Source organism: Acipenser ruthenus, chromosome 22, assembly GCF_902713425.1.
Source record: "Acipenser ruthenus chromosome 22, fAciRut3.2 maternal haplotype, whole genome shotgun sequence".
Lineage (NCBI taxonomy): Eukaryota > Metazoa > Chordata > Actinopteri > Acipenseriformes > Acipenseridae > Acipenser > Acipenser ruthenus.
Window position 1 is genome coordinate 22,609,320 of NC_081210.1, and position 19,409 is coordinate 22,628,728.

At 41.8% G+C, this 19,409-nt stretch overlaps 1 protein-coding gene across 2 annotated transcripts; it reads right to left on the minus strand.

The window, feature by feature from the left end:
• Positions 1-91: 91 nt before the first annotated feature.
• LOC117964611 (TBC1 domain family member 9B-like) lies at positions 92-19,409 on the minus strand. Of its 2 annotated transcripts, XM_058996162.1 has the most exons (22): positions 19,015-19,408; positions 16,977-17,087; positions 16,369-16,487; positions 15,564-15,792; positions 14,824-15,082; positions 13,871-14,078; positions 13,119-13,301; positions 12,481-12,636; positions 12,209-12,359; positions 10,545-10,759; positions 10,252-10,369; positions 9,276-9,561; positions 8,388-8,517; positions 7,822-7,920; positions 7,580-7,648; positions 6,971-7,211; positions 6,380-6,445; positions 5,984-6,055; positions 5,782-5,832; positions 5,388-5,453; positions 4,844-4,941; positions 92-4,579 (listed from the first exon to the last, which is right to left on the minus strand). In XM_058996162.1, the coding sequence occupies exons 1-22, from the start codon at positions 19,130-19,132 to the stop codon at positions 3,944-3,946; spliced, it is 3,681 nt and encodes a 1,226-aa protein (XP_058852145.1). In that variant the 5' UTR covers positions 19,133-19,408; the 3' UTR covers positions 92-3,943. The 2 variants fall into 2 exon arrangements, with proteins under 2 accessions (XP_058852145.1, XP_058852147.1); XM_058996164.1 differs by lacking the exon at positions 5,782-5,832 and having other exon boundaries at positions 19,015-19,409.

The following is a 19,409-nucleotide window of genomic DNA, read 5'->3' on the forward strand; positions in this document are numbered from 1 at the left end:
TTGCCTAGATATTTATAGTCTTTCCACTCTTTCGAAGGAATTGGAAATTATATTTTAGAGGCGTGAAAAAAAAAAGGAAACCACCAAGAAGCATTTTTAAATCAGTATTTTTATTTTATTTTGTTTTATTAGGGATCATAGATATCATTGCCATACAGTACATACAGATAATTAAAAACCTCAGTTAAGCACTGAACAACAGTTTGTAAATAAATAATAAATTGGTTGTTTTAATAATAAAGAGAAGGTTCAGCAAAGTGACAGGTTACATAAACTGTGACTGGTATTCATAAACGGAATGCCTTAAATACTTGGATGGTTCTAGTGAAGCTTAATAAAGAAACAATACAATACAATACACGAGTCATCACCACCACTACCCTAAAACAGAAATGTTATTTTATAATCCATATTTTGCCTTTCATCACTCATTTTTGAGCAGCATTTTTATTTAAGTGCAGGAACAAACCCATGTACACCATGCTACAGTATGTTGCTTTCTGCCCATCATAAAGCTTGCAAACCCGGTTAATAAAAGAACAAAAGTACTGCAGTTTGTCTTAGTCGTCTCATATTCCCTGGTTACATACGGTTCTGAACCAACTCTTGTGTCTGAGGGAATATTTATGCAGAACTGTCATACATTAGTAACATGGAATGGTCGTTTTCATTTTGGATTCTAATGGCATCCATAACTGTTAAGAACGCAATAGTGCTAAATATAGATATAATTAAAGTAATAAATTGACAGAACATCAATTTCTTCAAAGTAACTTTGAACTGCGTTAAAGCTGCAATATCCCACAATCAGTTTTTACAGTTAAATACGACACATGTTTGATCATTAACTGCATTCTTCCATAACTTGCCCTTCTGTGCACTGTAACACGATACTGCTGGCTTTCCGGTTTGTTTACACTCTTTAAAGCTGCTTCCAGTGGTAAAAATAAAAGCCTTTTTGACATTCTGTCACTGTAACCTAAACAAACAGTCACATGATAAAGGTCAGCAGCAGCTGTGCTGGGTAAACAAAGCTGTAAACAGAGAAGAAAATACAGACTTCTGTTTGCTGAACATTTAACAGAAGTTGGGATTTTCAACATGGTCTAAGAGAATCTTCTTTAAATATGTAAACTCTACTGGTTCAGACAAGTGAGGCACTGCGCTTTCAAACCTCCCACATGGAGGCTAAATGGTCATGAATATTAAACGATCCTGCATGTGTGTGTGTGTCTTACAGCAGTATTAATCCAAAGCTGCAGACTCATTAGGGGACCAGATCATCCTTACATTTTCTAGGCTGCTTGTTTAAAATTAATTAAAATGGACCTGCAACAGATCTGTGACATTTTCTTAAAACAAATAAATAGATTTGGTTTATCTGTGGGATAAAACCAATCAAACTATTGAAAACCCATTCAGGTAGAGATGCATTATTAAAAATCTAGCCACAATGCACAGCTTATTGGCATGACTACAGTTAACAATATTTTAGGTTACAAAAAATAAATTCATTATGACACGATGATAAAGCTCTCCCACTTCTGGCAACATTTTTCACCATTTGTGGAACAACAAGAAAAGACTGCAAATTGGTCAATGGGTACGACGTGTTCAGGATACCGAGCAAAACAAGTTAATAATAATAGAAAAAACAAACAAAAACTACAACGAAGAAACATTTCACAACACCAATGCAAAGATCTCAGATCTCCTGCTTTTAAAATACTTATGTCTCTTTGAAAAGCAACAGCATTGGAAATGCACTGCAGAGTTTAAACATACTGAAATAGCTCTGCCCACCTTAAAACATGAGAACTGGTTGCTTAACACATGTACTGTACAGATGTTTAAACTGACAAAGCAGCTGATACAAATTCAGGAGTAGAGTGGTGTAGGTTACCTTTCAATACTTTGCCAAACAACCTGTGCAGAATTATTAGTATTCGGTGGAGCTAAAACAATATCTTCTTCATCTAAAACACAAGCACTTAGTCACAGCACACTTCTTAAACTAGTGTTACACACAGCACTGGTACACGCGTGTAGCGAGCAAGCCCCCAGCAAAGCGCTTTAACTACAAAGACACGAGATAGGAGGCCTGCATTCACAAGAGAAGGCGGCATCTGTCAGAAGTTATCTTTGCAAACTGCATTGTGGAGCCGTCAGAAGCCATTACCAGGCTGGTTTGTAAGCTGACCAAATTGTCTTTGAGATGCGAGCAGCAAGCGCGTGCCCTGATAAGTAGAAGTGATCTGAGAAGCCAAGAGCACATGCACTTCCTTATCCTTTTTTTTTTAGTTCTAAAGCTGAATAGTGCTTTCTCATTTAAAAAGGACAGCATGTTGCACTGGCAGACAAGTTACTGTAAGCTGTATTATAAGAACATGTATACCACTGTGCTCCAGCGTGTCTAATATTAGAAAACAAACCATGCTTCAAAACACAAACAATGCACAATAGAATTGATTTCTTATGATCATACTATGTGTTACTGTACAACTATATATTAAAAAAAGGATTTCTTAAACTGCTGTGATCATATAATGCCAAGTTTTGACCAGACCCGTGTTCCATGTACTACTTACCAGTGGCTTGCATTGGACTTTAATTAATTAGTGTCATATCTTAGATTCAACTATGGGGTCATTTCGAGGTACAAATAGTACAAAACTGGACTTTGATCATGAAGTAAAAAAACAACAACAACGCAGCAGAATGTGTAAATTACACTGAAAACAATTAGAACATTAAAGAATAAATAGCTTCAAATACAATTTTACATTTTCTGTCTATTACTGACGAGCAAAAGCTCACCAGTATAACATGACACAGCCACACTGTTACAGACACTGCTATACTGTAATCAATCATCAGGATTCCACCAGGCTAAGGGGTTGATTTGCCAGGATAAGTCATAATGCCTTCAGTCTGTCAACGAGACTGTGTCAAGCTTATCAATTATGACAGAACTGGATGTGTGCGAGAACAGTACTGTCAAAATCATAGGAACTTAGAATGGCTGAATCTTGTTCCATGAATTATTATCTACAATACAGCAGGCGGCACCAACAGTGCTGAATGGCCAGAAACATGCAATTGAACTGGCAAACGCCATAACCGCTCACAATGGCATGAATAGAATAAACGGCCGAAGTGAAATTAAGAGGTGGGATTGAATGCAAACGCTGTACACCCAAATGAGTGAAAAAGAAAATGAAAGGGAAAAGGCGTACAAAATTTAAAGCTTTTGTAACTTATTCAATTGAAATGAACCGCTATAAAACACTGCATTATTTACCTGCTGCATTAAGGACGCTGTTCTGAGCAGAACACAGAAAAAACACCTTGATGCCGCTGTGCAAACCCAAAATTATAAAATCGGTAATGTTGACACCTATGGAGTTCTGTTCTCTCTTCTATACTGTTTATACTTTATGTGTGTACTTTAGACACACTATTATCAATGCATTCAAATACCACATGCACAGACTCACATATTCCTCACCTTATCAGGCAGCAAATGATTTTTCCTTCTCACAGGCTGTAAAAGTGCTGGAATATATATGACTATCCATTCGAGCACACACATTCTTAATGCTTTATGACAGATATGGACAGAATTAATGAGCATGTGTATACAGACACATGTTTAGATACATACATACACACTTACGTACCGTATACTTCATACAAACTAACATTGCAAAAGATAGGTATTTATATAGATACTTTAAAATTAAAAATGAAGTGTGCCTGAAGCCAGCATGTGTGGCTGAAAGCTGATGCCTGCAGCAAGGCGAGCATTAACCAATCATAAACCCAGCCCCGGATGAGAGTCTGGAGGAGTTTTTTTTAAGGGCAAGCGAGGGTGCTTTGGAGCCTGGGGTCGTGTCAAAGATCACCTCTGGGATTTCCTGTCATTCCACCTCAGGTGGGGCATTCAGCCCGAAAGCAGCGAGAGCTCACAGTCGCTGGAGGAGCTGACCTGCCTCTCAATGGTCCTTTGGCCCTTGCAGTCGGCTATTTTGATGCGGATGTCTTTCCGTTTCTCAAAGAAGTCGACCAGGGGTGCCTCAGTCAGGATGGAGGCCAGGATCTGCTCAAAGGAGATGGACCAATCAGCATCCAGGGTGCTGCACGTTCGCTGCTCTCCGCAGCCAATCAGGACCGTGTCCTCAGCAATGTCCTCACACTGCAGGGAGCTAGCGCTCACGATCGAGAAAGAAGAAATTGAAGTGTCGTCTTTGGCTTCCTCATCCGATGTGGGCGGCTGAGGGCTCTCTGCCTGCTCTACTGGGGCCTCTGGAGACTGGACCTCGCCTGGATTCCCTCCCTTGCTTTCCTCTTGCATACTGGTAGAGGGCTCCTTCTCTAGAGCAGGCAGTTTAAGAGAAGCAGGGCGTGTTCTGTGGTGGTTCTCTGGCTTCTTTGGGGTGTGGTTTGTGAACTTCTTGCCAACTTCTCCGATTCTCAGAAGAAGGCTTGCCACTGTTGCGATGGAGTGATACAGCTCCTGCTCAGAAGGGTCTTGGCTGAACATGTTGTACAGGGTTTTACAGAGCTCGATGAACTGCTCCTAGAGTAGACAAAGAGACAGAGAACACGTTAACAAAAACAAAGCCTGCAGGTATTTTAAAACAGCATAAAAATGTAGGACATTAAAATACACTTGGCAATCATTCTAAACCTGACAAAATTAAATTAACAATCTGTTAGTCACACCTTTCTCTTACTAAAATGGTGTGCTCCAGACCGACTCTGCTGTTGTCTCCCAGCTGTAATTTGTGTCTCTTGCCGTGATGAGACAAACTACACATGAAAAAGGGAGTTCGCATTGTACCTGGTTCATTTTGGGCAGGTCTTTGATGGTCTCTTTTTTTTGCTCCTTCTCTTTGGCCCACATGCGAAGGTAATACCGGTAATCCTGGATCTTCTCCTCTGGAAAGGAGAAGAAACACAATGGTCGCTGTCGCTATCTCTATAATCATGTACAAATAATGGGTGCTTTTGAGTGTAATAGTCTAATAGACGGAGGGCATTATTTCAAAATGAAGGCTGCTTTTGTAGACCAAGGGTTTTGGTTACAAAAACAACCCTGATTGTGCAACAACCCTCTCGACTATTGGCATTACAGAACACATTTCTACCACCAGACAGTAGTTTATGGTCACTGCTACACATCAGTTACAATTTGTATAATTTATTGTCAAAAATTAATACTAATAACAATTGTTAAAATTCAGTATTGCAATGGTAATGGCAAATATAGACAGCACCACAAAATAGCAAATAAGAATTTTTGCTCTCGGACCTAACCAAACCTTGTTTTCAACACTGTATAATTGTGTCATTTAGTTTATTCTTTAATTTCAACAGCAGGTTACCTTTTTTCTGTTTGGAGTTGTCATTCCTTGTCTCGTCTCTGGCTTCTGCAGCCTGCAGATTCGTTGCTAGGGGAAGCAGACAGCAAGAAAACATTGAGAGGGATAACGAAGAGTTCGCCAACAGTCAGCTGCATCAATGATCTGCAGGAAAGCTCTGTAACTCTAAACCGTCAATGCTATTTTGAGGTTCAATCACTTCCGAGGCAGGACTTTGACCCAAAAGACCTGTAGCTTATTTTCATACCCTGTCTACACTATCGTCAAGGCGTACTGTTATTGAACTAGGCAGTCTACATTAAGAAAAATAGACTCAAAAGGTATCATCGCAACTCAGCATCCGTCCATGGGCCTTTTAAATGCTGCCCTCTTGGCCACAGAGATCAGAGGGACCAACCTGAGCCCCCTTCCTGAAGCAGGAAGTCCAGGTCGGAGATGAAAGGAGTCTCTGGAACAGCGGAAAGAAAAATACAATGTAAAGAAAATGCACAGAAAAGGTAAAGCAAGGTAAAGAATGTAAAGAAAATGTAAAGCTCATGCAACAGTAAGGATGTTCTGCACACTGATGAAAGACCAACTATTCAGTGTAGCTGACTGACCTTGTGGACTGGGGTCATCCGTGAAGTATTGAGTGGCTTCCAGTGCTGACTCCGCTTCCTCTGGACACAGAGCTAGGGGAAGAAACAGGCACAATTAAAATCACAGGCTTACAACACAAACAGCTGGTTTCAATAACCTTGGACTACCGGTACCTAATGTTACTTTACTGTTTTTCATTTTAAAAGAAAAAAGTCAACAGGCGCCGCTCTCTGACTTCACCCGAATCAATCATTCAGTGACAGGCTGCTATGCCAAGTGCCTTTGTGATGTCCCTGTATATCAAAGGCTGACAGTGTCCTTTATATACAATTTGCATGTCCAATGAAAGTGCATGACAGAGAGTCCCAGGTATATAACATCAAGAAGATTGTATCATTGTTCTAATTTCGTCATACCTGGAGGCAGGTGGAGTTTGTAAAGCATCTTTAATTTCTCAGTCAGATCTCCATGGTACATCCCACCTGGCAGAGAAATCAATTTACATTATAATTATTATGATCAATATTTGAGATCACATCATTTCAAAGTTCTACATTAAATAATCTGACCCAGTTTCTTTAAATATAACAGAAAAAAAGTCTAGTCTTTTGATAAAGTACGGTGACGGGAGATAAAGCACAGCTTGATAAAGTAGATCACCCCCAACATAACCAAGCCCATGTTCTATTTAAAAATCGAGTCCAAAGATCAGAACTCAAAGACATTGCCAAAAATCAGAGGAACAAATAGTTTGTATCAGATACTTATGAAAGTTGCCACTACTAATAAATAGAGTATGTGGGTTTTAAACATCAGTAACCCAAGTACTGACTATACCAGAGGGGATGTTGTTCATTTCTCTTAACCAGTAATGCCCACGATTGCAATAACACTCAAGACCCATTTGTTTTTTTCCTAAACCACACAGATCTGTTACCAACAAAACAGAGCACAGGTGCAACATACAAAATAAATGCAAATAAACTGATGAATGGATCGGTGCGTACTGAGGCCAGTGACGAATTCCTTGAAGTTGATGAGGCTGTCCTTGTTGTGGTCGAGCAGGCGGAAGAGGCGGGCAGCGAGGACGGGGGTGTGCGTCCCGCAGCCCCAGGGGGTCAGTGCTCCGAACAGCTGGCTGAACTGACCCAGGTCAATGCGATACTGCTCCAGGTAGGGCAGGCTGGGGTCATGGTGCTCCGCCGCACTCGAGCTCGCTCCCCAGTAGCAAGTCATGATGTGCTTCGCCTGCAAACCACAGAACAGCACATTGGATTTAAAACATATAGGCCCACTGTAGAGGTAAGAAGATTCTCAAGTCTTCCGACAGGAAATAGAAACTGTATATTATGAACATACTTTATGGTTTAATTGTTCTTTTAAATAGCATTATCAGTGTATTTTCCTTTCAGAAAAAATAACTCTAAACACTGGAGGAGATACTGTAAGCTTTTGGGGTGCAGACATTTTAATCATATAGTTGAAGTGCGCTGTCATACATACTGTGCACACAAAAATGTTGGGAGCAGCAATGCTGGACATGTGTTGGACACCCTTTGCTGTAGAATAAATATGACAGAGAGAGATACTTCCACTCCAGCGCAGAGTCCACTAACCTTGAAAAGCACATAGAGCTCCTCTAGCTCCTCAATGGTGAAGGCAGAGTCAGTCATGATGGAGCGCACCTGCGGACACAGGGAAGGGGTTTCAGTCTCCATTGCTGCCAACATTAACTACCAAGAAACTCACACAACTATTAATGGAGTTGTTTCTCAGATTAAACATTGCAGTATTCCAGGTAAAATGGGTTCATACTCAGTTCTGCAAGTCGATAGTAATAGACACAAGCACTACGCACCACACTCCTCTTGGCTGTGTCCTCCAATGACTGGATCACTTTCAGTCTCTGTTTAAACCTCATCTGCTCAATCACGTCTGCACGCAGGCTGCCAAACTTCTGCAAGGAAGATATGAGATTGAGACAGAAAGCATGCATCAGACAGTGCTTGGTGGCAACTCTCAAACACAGACTTACAGGTCCTACTGCAGTACGCCAGTGTTCTCGAATAATATATGATGATGATTCGACCTGTAATGCAAGACCTTGGAGAATAAAATACTTTTCACGTTTAAAAATGAAAACTAGATTTGTTATTCTAAGAATTACCATATATAATTCTAATTTTCAGACACAGGCTGTACATGTGGCAGTAAGGTTCTAGGCGAGATGGGTTATTGAAAACATCTTGGAAACTTTGTATGCATTTGAAACACACAATGTTATTAGTCATTTGAGCATAAAAAATAAATTCAACTACAAGTGGAATGGTACCCACTTTAGTTAAAAGGTTTAGGTTCTGTGTGCCACAGTGCTCAGTCCCATCCAGATGCACAATGAGGTCAGAAGCAAGACTGCACACCAACCTCGTAAGATGCCTTTATGAGTTCGAAGACATCTATTTCAGGAGGGGGTTCATCTCCACTGGTCAGTAATGCATGGAGGTGAGGGATGGGTGGCGACACGGTCTGCTTGTTAACAACATTGTCCAGGTACCTAATATTTAAACAGGACAAAGACCAGAAAAATTGATTCAGTGATACCTCATAATAAAGTATTTTATAACGTATAGCCCACACCACGCCAAGGCTGTAGGTACAAAATTCTAGCCGTCAGCACCATGAAAAAAGATGATCTAAATCCACTGTATGTACATGTAAAAATGCCAGTATGATATCAATATGGACAGACAAGGTTCCTCAGTATCTCTTGGTTCTCCAAGAAGGTCCTAATCAAGTTTTACAACAACTGTAAAACTGGTTGCAGGGATGGAAATAAAACAGCAGTTTCACCCATTCCAGGTTTTAATATGTGCTTGATGTGCCCCAGTGTCTTCGTTAACATGCTCAGGTGTGTTTTATTAAGCTCAGTAAAACCACGAATGGATCAAAATACTGTGCAATGGGAGATGTATTTCACTCCCTGGGTTGTCTTGATATAAGTAAATATATAAGAGTGACATACTGTAAGTTTGTATATGGACAGTCATCTTATATCTCCTGACTCAATACCTTCAATACCACGTACTAAAGAATTTCCTAATGAGTGGTTCCCTTGATATCTGTAACGCATGACATCACACTTACGTCCTGTATTTGCAGGTGTCTTCCGTATATCCCTGTCGTCAGGGGTATATGAATCCTCAGGTGAATATAATATGTCATTATGCTGTGCTAGACCAAACAGGTGGAATTTATCATCTCGTACTATTAGGGTCTCCATTCCAGCCAGAGACCCCAGGTCTGTGCACTGACCTGCCCAGGATGGTCATGGCCTCTCCCTCATCGCTGCAGCCCAGCAGCTGATCCATGTTGGCGTGCAGCACGGCCAGGGACACCTGGAAGATGAGCTTGATGCCCTCGTAGAAGAAGCAGTCGACCACCAGCACTGCACTCTCGAAGGGCATGACGCTGAGGAAGAGGGTGAGGAACCAGGACAGCGAGATGGTGGAGATGACCCCCAGATCCTGCATGCGCTCGTACAGCAGGGGCAGGCACTCCCGCGTCAGCTCCTCGAACACCCCCTGATCCACCAGGGCACCTGGGAGCACAGACGCACACGACTCGGTCAGCTTTTACAAGGGCTTTTTAACGTAAAACACAAAACAAACTAACTACCACACCAACGCGTTTTATTAGTGTTATTTTTAAGATATGTCGTTGGCATGCAGTAAAACTACAACACACATTTATTCACGTGTATACAGAGAGTTATAAATGCATGGAATAGCCTATCAGTCATGTAGTAGGATCTAAAACACTGGGAACATTTAAAAAAGGACTAGATTCTGTGCTTTTAAACAAGATCCCCAGGTAGGGGCGAATGGTGAGCTAACAAGGCACAGGCCTTGATGGGCCGAACGACCTTTTCTCGTTCCTGAACTTTTCTTAAGTTCTTGGCTTTATTAGTTTTACCTCAGTAACATCCATTTCCCCAGATAAGGATATAAAATACATGCTGCATATGTCAGCCATATGAAAGCCACAATGACCTACATCTACAATATCTAATAACCAATGCTGATATGACTTTAAATTGTAAGTGCAACTGTACAGGAAACCGTGCATAAGTGTGGCAGTATTTAGATAATTAAAAATGACCTCCTATCCCTGTAACCCCCCCCGAGGGGGTCACATCTAGCACACATGTTTTGCCATGTGTGCATACTAAAATGCAGTTTATATTCCTAGGAGTGTCTTGGCTGTGTTAACAGCAATCTGCTCTACTCACCCACCACCCGGGTGTTGTAGTAATCCGGCAGCATCCTCTCACACAGAGCCACCAGCAGCCAGAAGGCCTCCTCCTCAGTGCAGTACAGCAGCAGAACCGAAGTGACAATGTTCATAGCCTGGAAAGACAAGTGTCCAGGGTTAGTCCCTGATTACAGTACTGTGCACGCACTTAAAACCTGCCTGTTACTTGTAGCAGTACCACAATCTTGATCACAGAAGCACAACACATACAAGTCTGTTGAATCCCGTGCTAAAGAAGATACAGATCTACCCCGTGCCCCATGCTCTGACCTGGCAGTAGCCGATGCCTGGGTTGCGGTAGGCGTAGGCAGTGAGGACACGGCGCAGAGCAGCGATGCCCATCTCGTTCTGGAAGGCGCGGTGCTCAGGCATGGAGCGGTGCAGGTCCCTTTCAATCTCCTCCGTGGCCAGAGTGCACCGGCCCATAGACTGCTCCACCAGATCGGCGTAGTACCCAGGGTGCATCGCCATGTCGTTCAGGCCACCTGCAGGGGGCGAAATAGTTTCCATTAGTTACAATAGTGTTAGTGTTAACTATTCTATATACAATAAAAGTTATAGAATGATTTATTTTCTTTTTTAAAGAAGTGAATGACAACACAAGCACACATTTGTATACTAGTGGATTATCAATTAAATACAATAAAAAAATAAAAAAGAACCAAGTTACACCAATGAAAGGGACACAGGGTTTACTGCTCAACTCATCCAAGTCAAATGTACGCCACACTGTCATCAGTTCTTTTCCTTTTTCACAGCAACGTTAAATCTGACCTTTTCACGTCGAGGATAAAGAGCTGCTCTTCATCAGGGAAAGACTGGACAGAGCTGAAACGTCACAGCGAACACTCACTAGTGCTTCAGACTAAATCACTGAGCAGTGCAAGCTCAATTTTTCACTTCGGTTTTATCTTCTTTTGAAACATGAAACAACGTGCAGATTGCCAGACCTCTGTATCAGGCTGGCTTTATTCCTAGAGCTCCACAATATATATTTCACATGTGTATCAATTTTGTTTAATTATTAATGTTTTAGTAAATAAGTAGCTCACTGGGCATAGCCATATTCAGGAACCATATCCATAAGGCACACGTCAGCAGGTGTGATTTAATGCTGCTCTTAATACATTACAAATCAATTACCTATCGATCCGGACAGTTTCCTTATCAGATTGTACAGTCTTAAAATGAAATAGTAGTCAGATCCACTCTTCTGAGTTCAGACTTTTTTTTTACATTACAAGGAACTGCCAAGCCAACTGTCAATAATGCAAGCAGGGCAGAGGCTTCTCAATGTAACCCCTTAGTTTTTACATCAGTATTTATGAAGCTACAGTACGGCCATCAAATATGACTGCGGTCAGCATAATTATAGTCTATGATGAATTAAACAATAAAAGTACAGTCTGCGCCGCTTTATCGGGACGCCTCGGGAGAAGTACAAATATCCTGAATAAGCGGCTGTCCCAAAAACGAGAGGCATTTGAGACGACATGTGGTCTTTGCAACAGCAGCCTGAGAACCCACAGAGGACTCGGCTCATTCACGAGTTCAACATGGTTTACGCAATTTACGCAAGTCAAGGGTTTTCACTGCACTGTGCTACGCGAAACTGTCGTGACCTGAAAAGCGATCTCCGTTCATCATTTGGAAATACTGTATCCCAATTAAACAAAGTGACGTCCCAATTAAATGAAGAACCGTCTCCCAGAGTTGTATCCCATTTAAGCAGACATCCCGATTAGGCGGCGCCAACTGTATCAATTTCTATACAATTATGATGCATTTAATTAAATTTAAATTAATAAAAGATAAAACCCTGTTCACCGATGACTGTGTCATGTCATATAATCATGAGCAGCAATCTATATGTTTGGAGAGCACACAAGGAGAGAAGGGTGTGGAGGGAGATGGGGGTGCAGTCATGCAATTACCTGAGAAGAGCAGCCACAGCTCCCCACGCAAGCCCTCTGGAATGCCATTTAGCACTAGATCTCGGGTCCTGGATGTGCGATACATGCACACCCCCCGGCCAAACTCAAAGAAGTGAATGTTCCACGACTCCTCCTTCATCTTCTCCTTTGCCTTTTAAAAAAACAACACACAAAAAGATAAAACGGTTACCGATTATGTTTAAAGGTGCATAAGTAACCCACCACTGACAGCGACCCGAGCAGAGGAGGAGAAAGCCTTGCTTGAGACTCACCGCCTTGGGCCCCAGCTCCTCGGGGGCATCCCTCTTGAAGATGCTCAGCAGGCCCCGGGTAGCGGTGGCCAGGTCAGGGCTGTAGTACTGGGCAGGCCGGCTCTCCAGGGAAGAGGAGGGGCTGCTGGAGGCTGGGAATACAGGGCTGGAGGGGTCCTGCAAGCAGATAAAGGACATGTCAAAAATATCTTAAAAAGCATTTTGGTAGTAAAGTCATGCAATAAAAAAGGAGCAATATTTATTCAGGTGATTTAATACAGAGGTTCTCAAACTTCAGAGTTTTGGTGTTTGGGGGATCCCTTTTTAAAGAAAATATATACAGGGATCCCCAACTGAAAACTGAAGAAATGACAAATCCCAAACCAAGCAACAAAACTGCACTGCAATAAAAGTGACGTAGATGTTTGATATATATTTTCTGTTTATATACATTTAATACTGTAATTACCAGTATGTGGTATGACCCCAGTTTGAGCACTAATGATTTAAGAGGCAATCCAGACTTTGTGTAACAGTTTGTGGGGCATTATTTCACACTGAATACAGACTAACAGGGGTTTCAAGCCTAATGCTCAATTCTGTATCAATTCTCAAAGAGGTTACATGTCAAATTCCTTGTTACATAGTGAGCCGCTCACATGCTGTTCTTTGCTATTATGCTGTTGCTTGTCTGGGGTGCGCTGCAGGAAGTCAGAGATTCTCTGGACCAGGAAGTCCCGGTCCTTCAGGTTGGCAAACAGGAAGGTCATCTTGTTCTTGGTGCTGATGGACAGTGGGCTGGGCAGGACACTAGAGCTGTCTGCCTTCTCCACTACTGACACCTGGGGGGGGGGGTAGATGTTTTAATAAATAGTTTAATCTACAGTGAATGTGTGTACCAGCACTGCTCCGTGTAATGGAAATAATATCCTTATTTTCACTATTTTAAATGTGTTTAATTTCATATCAGTATTGCATTGCTAAGCATGAAACCTAATTGCACACGTTCTGTGTTTTAGTGACATCCATTTACAAAGCGAGTTTATTCAGAAATCAATCTCTCACACCAAGGATGGGCAGCAGTGTGGAGTAGTGGTTAGGGCTTTGGACTCTTGACCGGAGGGTTGTGGGTTCAATCCCCAGTGGGAGACACTGCTGTTGTACCCTTGAGCAAGGTACTTTACCTAGATTGCTCCAGTAAAAACCCAACTGTATAAATGGGTAATTATATGTAAAATAATGCGATATCTGTATAATGTGAAATCATGTATAATGTGATATCTTGTAACAATTGTAAGTCGCCCTGGAGAAGGGCGTCTGCTAAGAAATAAATAATAATAATAATAATAATAATAATAATAATAATAATAATAATAATAGACAGCTAGAGATGGTTAGGGATTGCACTGGCCTCTCGGAGTGGGATGATAAGGTGACACAGGTCTTCCCCCTTGCTAGAGAAACAGATGTAGTTGTTGGAGACGAACATCTGTCCCACGATGTGCCTCTTGTTGAAGGGAGTCCAAAGGGTGCAGTCCGTGTGTCCGTCCAGCTTCTCGCTCTGGGGCAGCCTGAATGTGGCCCGGTACCTCTCGTTCTTCGCTCTGGCATCCAGGTCCCTGAAATCAGTAAGCCACACAAACTTGAGGTTGACAATGTCAACAGGGTAGAGTGTGGTTGATCCTGAATATAACAGGGCCCTATCTAGGTACACATTCTCCAGCTGATGCCTTGGAGGCTTAGTGGGCAGTAAGCTTGCCTCTTGTTTATTGTACCCCACAGCCAGGGGACAACCTTATTTGTATTTATTTATATATATATGAGAGAGCGAGCGAGAGAGCGAGAGAGAGAGAGCGAGAGGGGAGAGGAGAGATTACCTGACACTGAATATTCGACAAACACCATCGTATGTGGGATAGAATGTGCTGCATCACGATCTATCCAGCAGATTAGCAATAAAACTGTGATTCAAGGTCTCACAGCTTACATTGAATTAAGCACCTCCTCACCACAACAACAGGAAAGTCTGTTTAATTTAGATTTCTGTTTTACAACGGCTGCTCGCTTCCTTTCCCTTTGCTTCCTCAAACCACCAAGGAGAGGTTGCCTCTTCACAAACAAGCTTATACTGCACTGTATGTCTGCAATGAATAGTATGTACTCTAATAAGAATGAGGGCCCTCAAATCTGCACTGCTGTAGTTCAATAATGACAGCTACTACTTCCTAAACGTTCTTCACTTGCATTAAAGATTGCTTAAAATCAGGGCCACGTTCTACAATACATCACAGTACAGTTGTATGTAGGTAGGTAGTTAGGTGTTCTATGTGTCCACCTCAGAACAATGTGAGAGTGACTGTGTACCTCTTCAGTGTGGAGATGTTCTTGTGGGCCTTGCGCGGCTTGGGCAGAGAGCGGTCAGCGGAGAAGGCCTCGTTGTCAAGTAGCTGCCGCATGGCGATGTTGGCGAGCTGCTCCATCAGCTTGAAGGTCTCGTTGATGTTGAGGAACATGGAGAAGAAGTCCTCGGTGTCCCGCGTGCTCACTCGGATGCTCTCCGGGAACAGCAGCGTGGCGTTCTTCTCAAGCTGAGTCACGTCTGTCCACTGGATGACCAGCGTCACTGGGAGACAAACAGTATAGCATTCACAGCTAACTGTACAGTGCAGCGGGACAGGTATCTGCTGAACGATGGAGCTCCTTTTAAAAGGTTGATGTAAAGTTGTAGAAGACCTGATTAGCCAATCTAGACTGACTTGTGTAAATGACTTGTGGTCTGGGGGAAAATTGTTACAAATGTGTTACAAAATAGGATGTTAAAAGTGTGCAATGTGTATTTTGGATAATAGATGACATTTAGCAGGTTGTAGGTCAGAAGAACAGAATCATATACAATAAAGGGGGACTCTTATTTCTCTGTCCTGTGTGTACCTGCTAACAACTCGCATTTAATTGCAAGACAGATTAACACAGCTGTGTTAAAAAAAAATAAAGGGGTCTTCTTGCCATCTAACTCGGAGGGTAGTCCTAACCCTATATCCTCACAGTGAAACAGACTAGCTGCAGTACAGCTCACAGTCCTTATCCCCACACTGAACACTCACCTTCCTTGCCCAACAGGAAGGAGTAGAAGCAGAGGTGATTAACACTCAGGTAGACCCAGCCCTGGCGAGGGACCCGCCCCTTCCAGTAGCTGCAGGAGTAGTAATTCACCAGCTTCTCCTCGTCCGGCATTCCAAACAGCTTCCGCATCTTCAGCTCCGCCTCACGGAACTTCCCAGAATCCTCGTCCTCAGGAACCTCCTTATTCTTGTTCTCCTCGGCAATGATGCCCTGAAATCCCCAAAAAACACACTATCATCCCCGGCCTGTGGGTACTGTACACACTCAGACAGCATACTATAGAGCTGGGATGGCTTAATGGAGCATTGAAATAGTTATCCACATCAATTGAAGAGCAGTTCCAGCCATCTGGCCCTTCACTTTAAGGTGGCATGTGCAAAAATGCATGTGTGATTAATATGCATTATCCACTTTTTGTGATGATTCTGGTCTCTGATTGGCTGGGGGTGGTCATTATCTGCCAAGAATGGACTAGTTTCAGCTCCAACCAGTAAATCATACAGTTAAAATTCCAATAGTAAAGGCTACTCTACTGTACCAGCAGCACGTTTGAAGGATGCTTTGAAAAATGAAACTGAGGCATTAAAGGTCACAAATCAGAACTGGAGTTTTTGGAGTAAACAAAAAACAAAGACTGACTTTATTTAGTGTGATTAACTGAGAAAGAGGTCACTGTCTACTGGGACTGCACTGACTTCTCAGGGATTAACACCATGTGCAGGACAATATTCTAGGTCTACCCGTTACCACACACCCGAACCACCAACATGCAAGCCCATAGTGTACCTGGATCTTGCCCTTGACGAAGGTAGTGATGTCCTCCTCATTGTCGAATATGGACAGAGTCTGCAGCAGGTTCGCTTCCAGCCAATCCCAGTGCTCTGTGATCTCTTTTCGAGAGGAGCCTGAGGGAGGAGGACAGGACAGCCTGGGTTTACAACTGGAGCAGTAAAGAGGGGTTGAGAAAAACCAAATGTTCAGCTGTCGATTTTTATTTCCAGACTTTATTGCAGACTAATGCTGCATGAAAATGTTTTGATTAGTCGGTTCAAGGGTCATTGGTTTTGAATGGGCTAATTTACCATTCAAAGTGAAAAAAAAAACCTGAAGAGACAGTTTCTAGGGTTTGTGTAGATTGCTGTTCAAGTCCAAGAAATGCAGCAATCATCACAAATCCAAGCAGCTGTTTCTTCACTTGACTGCAAGCACCTAATTTCTGTGAAGAGCTCAATCCGAATAATCGGTTTATGCAGCATCATAACACAGCTGGATGATTTGCATAGATCAATATTGTGTTCAGTATGTTTATACATGCGTGTCATTTCCTGTAAAGCAACATGGCTCAGTATGGCTCTGTGGATATCCATTTGCACATGCGGATGCCCAGTCCTCACCACAGGCAATGCTCCAGTAGATCTGTGAATCCTGCGTTTGATGAAGAATCCTGTAGGGGGCGACTCTCGCACTGGAGTCAAGCACCACATCCAGGGTGCCCACCAGCAGACCTGAACACAAAATAAACCAGTTTAAAAAAGCAACTAGAAGCAATTCACATCTGTGTACCCTGTCAGGAATCTTAACAGACTGTGCATACAGTAGAACATGAGACAATTCTTAAATTTAAAGAAAACACTACTTTTATCTATTCAATATTAATACCAGAGTACAAGATATGTTTTTATGCTTAATAATAAGCTAACAGATATCATTTCACAGAGTTTGAGCAGACAGAACCACTTAGCTTCACTTTGCAATAATTCTGGCTCTTATACAGGAAAAGACACTATACACACCAATAAAGGGGCATTCAGAACAGAAAATAGAAGGAGAATTGTGAGGGTCTGAAACCAACTCCCCAGTAATGTTGTTGAAGCTGACACCCTGGCATCCTTCAAGAAGCTGCTTGATGAGATTCTGGGATCAATAAGCTACTAACAACCAAACGAGCAAGATGGGCTGAATGGCCTCCTCTCGTTTTGTAAACTTTCTTATCAGAAAAAAAAAATTAACTCATAGGAAAAGTTACAATAATATACTGGATCCATCTTATACTGTAGTAATCTCAATAGAAGATGGCCATAATATGGCAGCCATCTTAGCCCTTATAAAAGTTTACCACAGTTTATTTGCAGTTTTACTATGCTTTTCCTATGGTTATACAGGTACAGTACTATGCATTTACCAGTTAATATACTTTAACATACCTCGCTGGGCATTACCTATGCCTACTACACATTGCTAAGCTTTTACTAAACAAGGTCACAGGTAACAGGTAAAAGAGAAGGTGCACAATTACTTTTGTCAGTTTCAAGTTATTTCAGAGAAAATTGTGCATTCTTCATTTTTTGTGGAGGGGTACCAACAAATTTGAGCATGTCTGTGTATGTGTGTGTGTGTGTGTGTGTATATATATATATATATATATATATATATATATATATATAATGCATTTAACGTATAATTGCATGTCAAAGATTAAAAATGACTTCTTTACTCCACCCAACAGGCATGTTTTAAAAAACAGTCAGCTGATCTGAATGACATCAATTTTGACTTACAGACAAACCAACCAAACAATACACGAGATGTCTCAATTTGACAAATACATACAGTTTGGATGTGGTATCTGATTACGTACTGTATAGCTGGGGTACCCTGCAGTACTAACAGTACATGAATAGTGAAAAACGTTACATTTTCTAGGGTGCATTTAACTGGAGACACAGTAGAAATCCCTTCCTGTTTGGTTTTCCCAGCTCTATGTATTATTCCTGTCTGGATTAAAAAGGCCAAACTAAGTATAAATGGTTCACTATATTTTCGACATGCAGGATCTGTTTCTTGCATGTTCACTCGCTAAATGCAACAGGGCTATATTAGTGTATAAACAATTACACCGACGCTTTTAGTACAGTACTTTCTTAGTACAGTCTTGCAGATACAGTCTATTAAAATGAAAACGTTTGCAAACCTTGTTACCAAAACCTCCTGTCTGAAGCTTCCTGAAGACTAAACATTTCAACAGTAATTCTAAGATTAGGCTAATATATTATATTTTCCCCCATCCCTTATTAAGTTTTCACATCAGTGGGTTAGTTCTAGAATCATATGTCATGTTATTTTTATGTGCAGACGGGTGGGATCTCACAAGTAGTGAAGAAAACGCCACAATGTTGTTACGCTAATTGTTTCTCAGAAACATTTTATTATTTTTTATTTTACCTTATTGTTTTGTAACAACAGAAGTACGTACATTAACTAAGAGATCGGTGTAGTTAACTTCACCTGACTTGACAAAATAGTATTTTACAATACTAGAGTTCACATACAAGTTCACAGCAGACCTCTCCCACCTAGTACGTGCAATCGTCAGTAAAACGGCTAGTGATGTCACCAATATTGTTTATTTTTATAATTATTTTGATGTCTTACCGGCGATACCCCCTCCTTTTCCGTGTCCTTTTCTTCGCTGGAGAATAAAGAAGGGGTTCGCCCTCTCGCTAACCCAGAGCGCGTTAGCCAGTAAAACCTCCTCTGGAATGATCCACATTTGCCCGTTTAAAAACCTTCTTGTTACAAATTAAAAGGGGCCTTCTTCTTGTGCTTGTGCACTGGTAACATGTATCGATTGCCGTTTGCAGTCGTTTTGGTGCTAGACTTTCGGCTCTACTCCGTGGGCCGTCGGTGTATTCGTGTTTGTTGTCGGTGCAGAATATAGCCGTCCCCTTTTCGGCCGCTGACGAAAACACAGCTCAACATTTCTCACGTGACACTGCAATTTGCAGCAAGCGAACCTGTAGACAAGAAAGGCTAAAGGGTGCAATTTA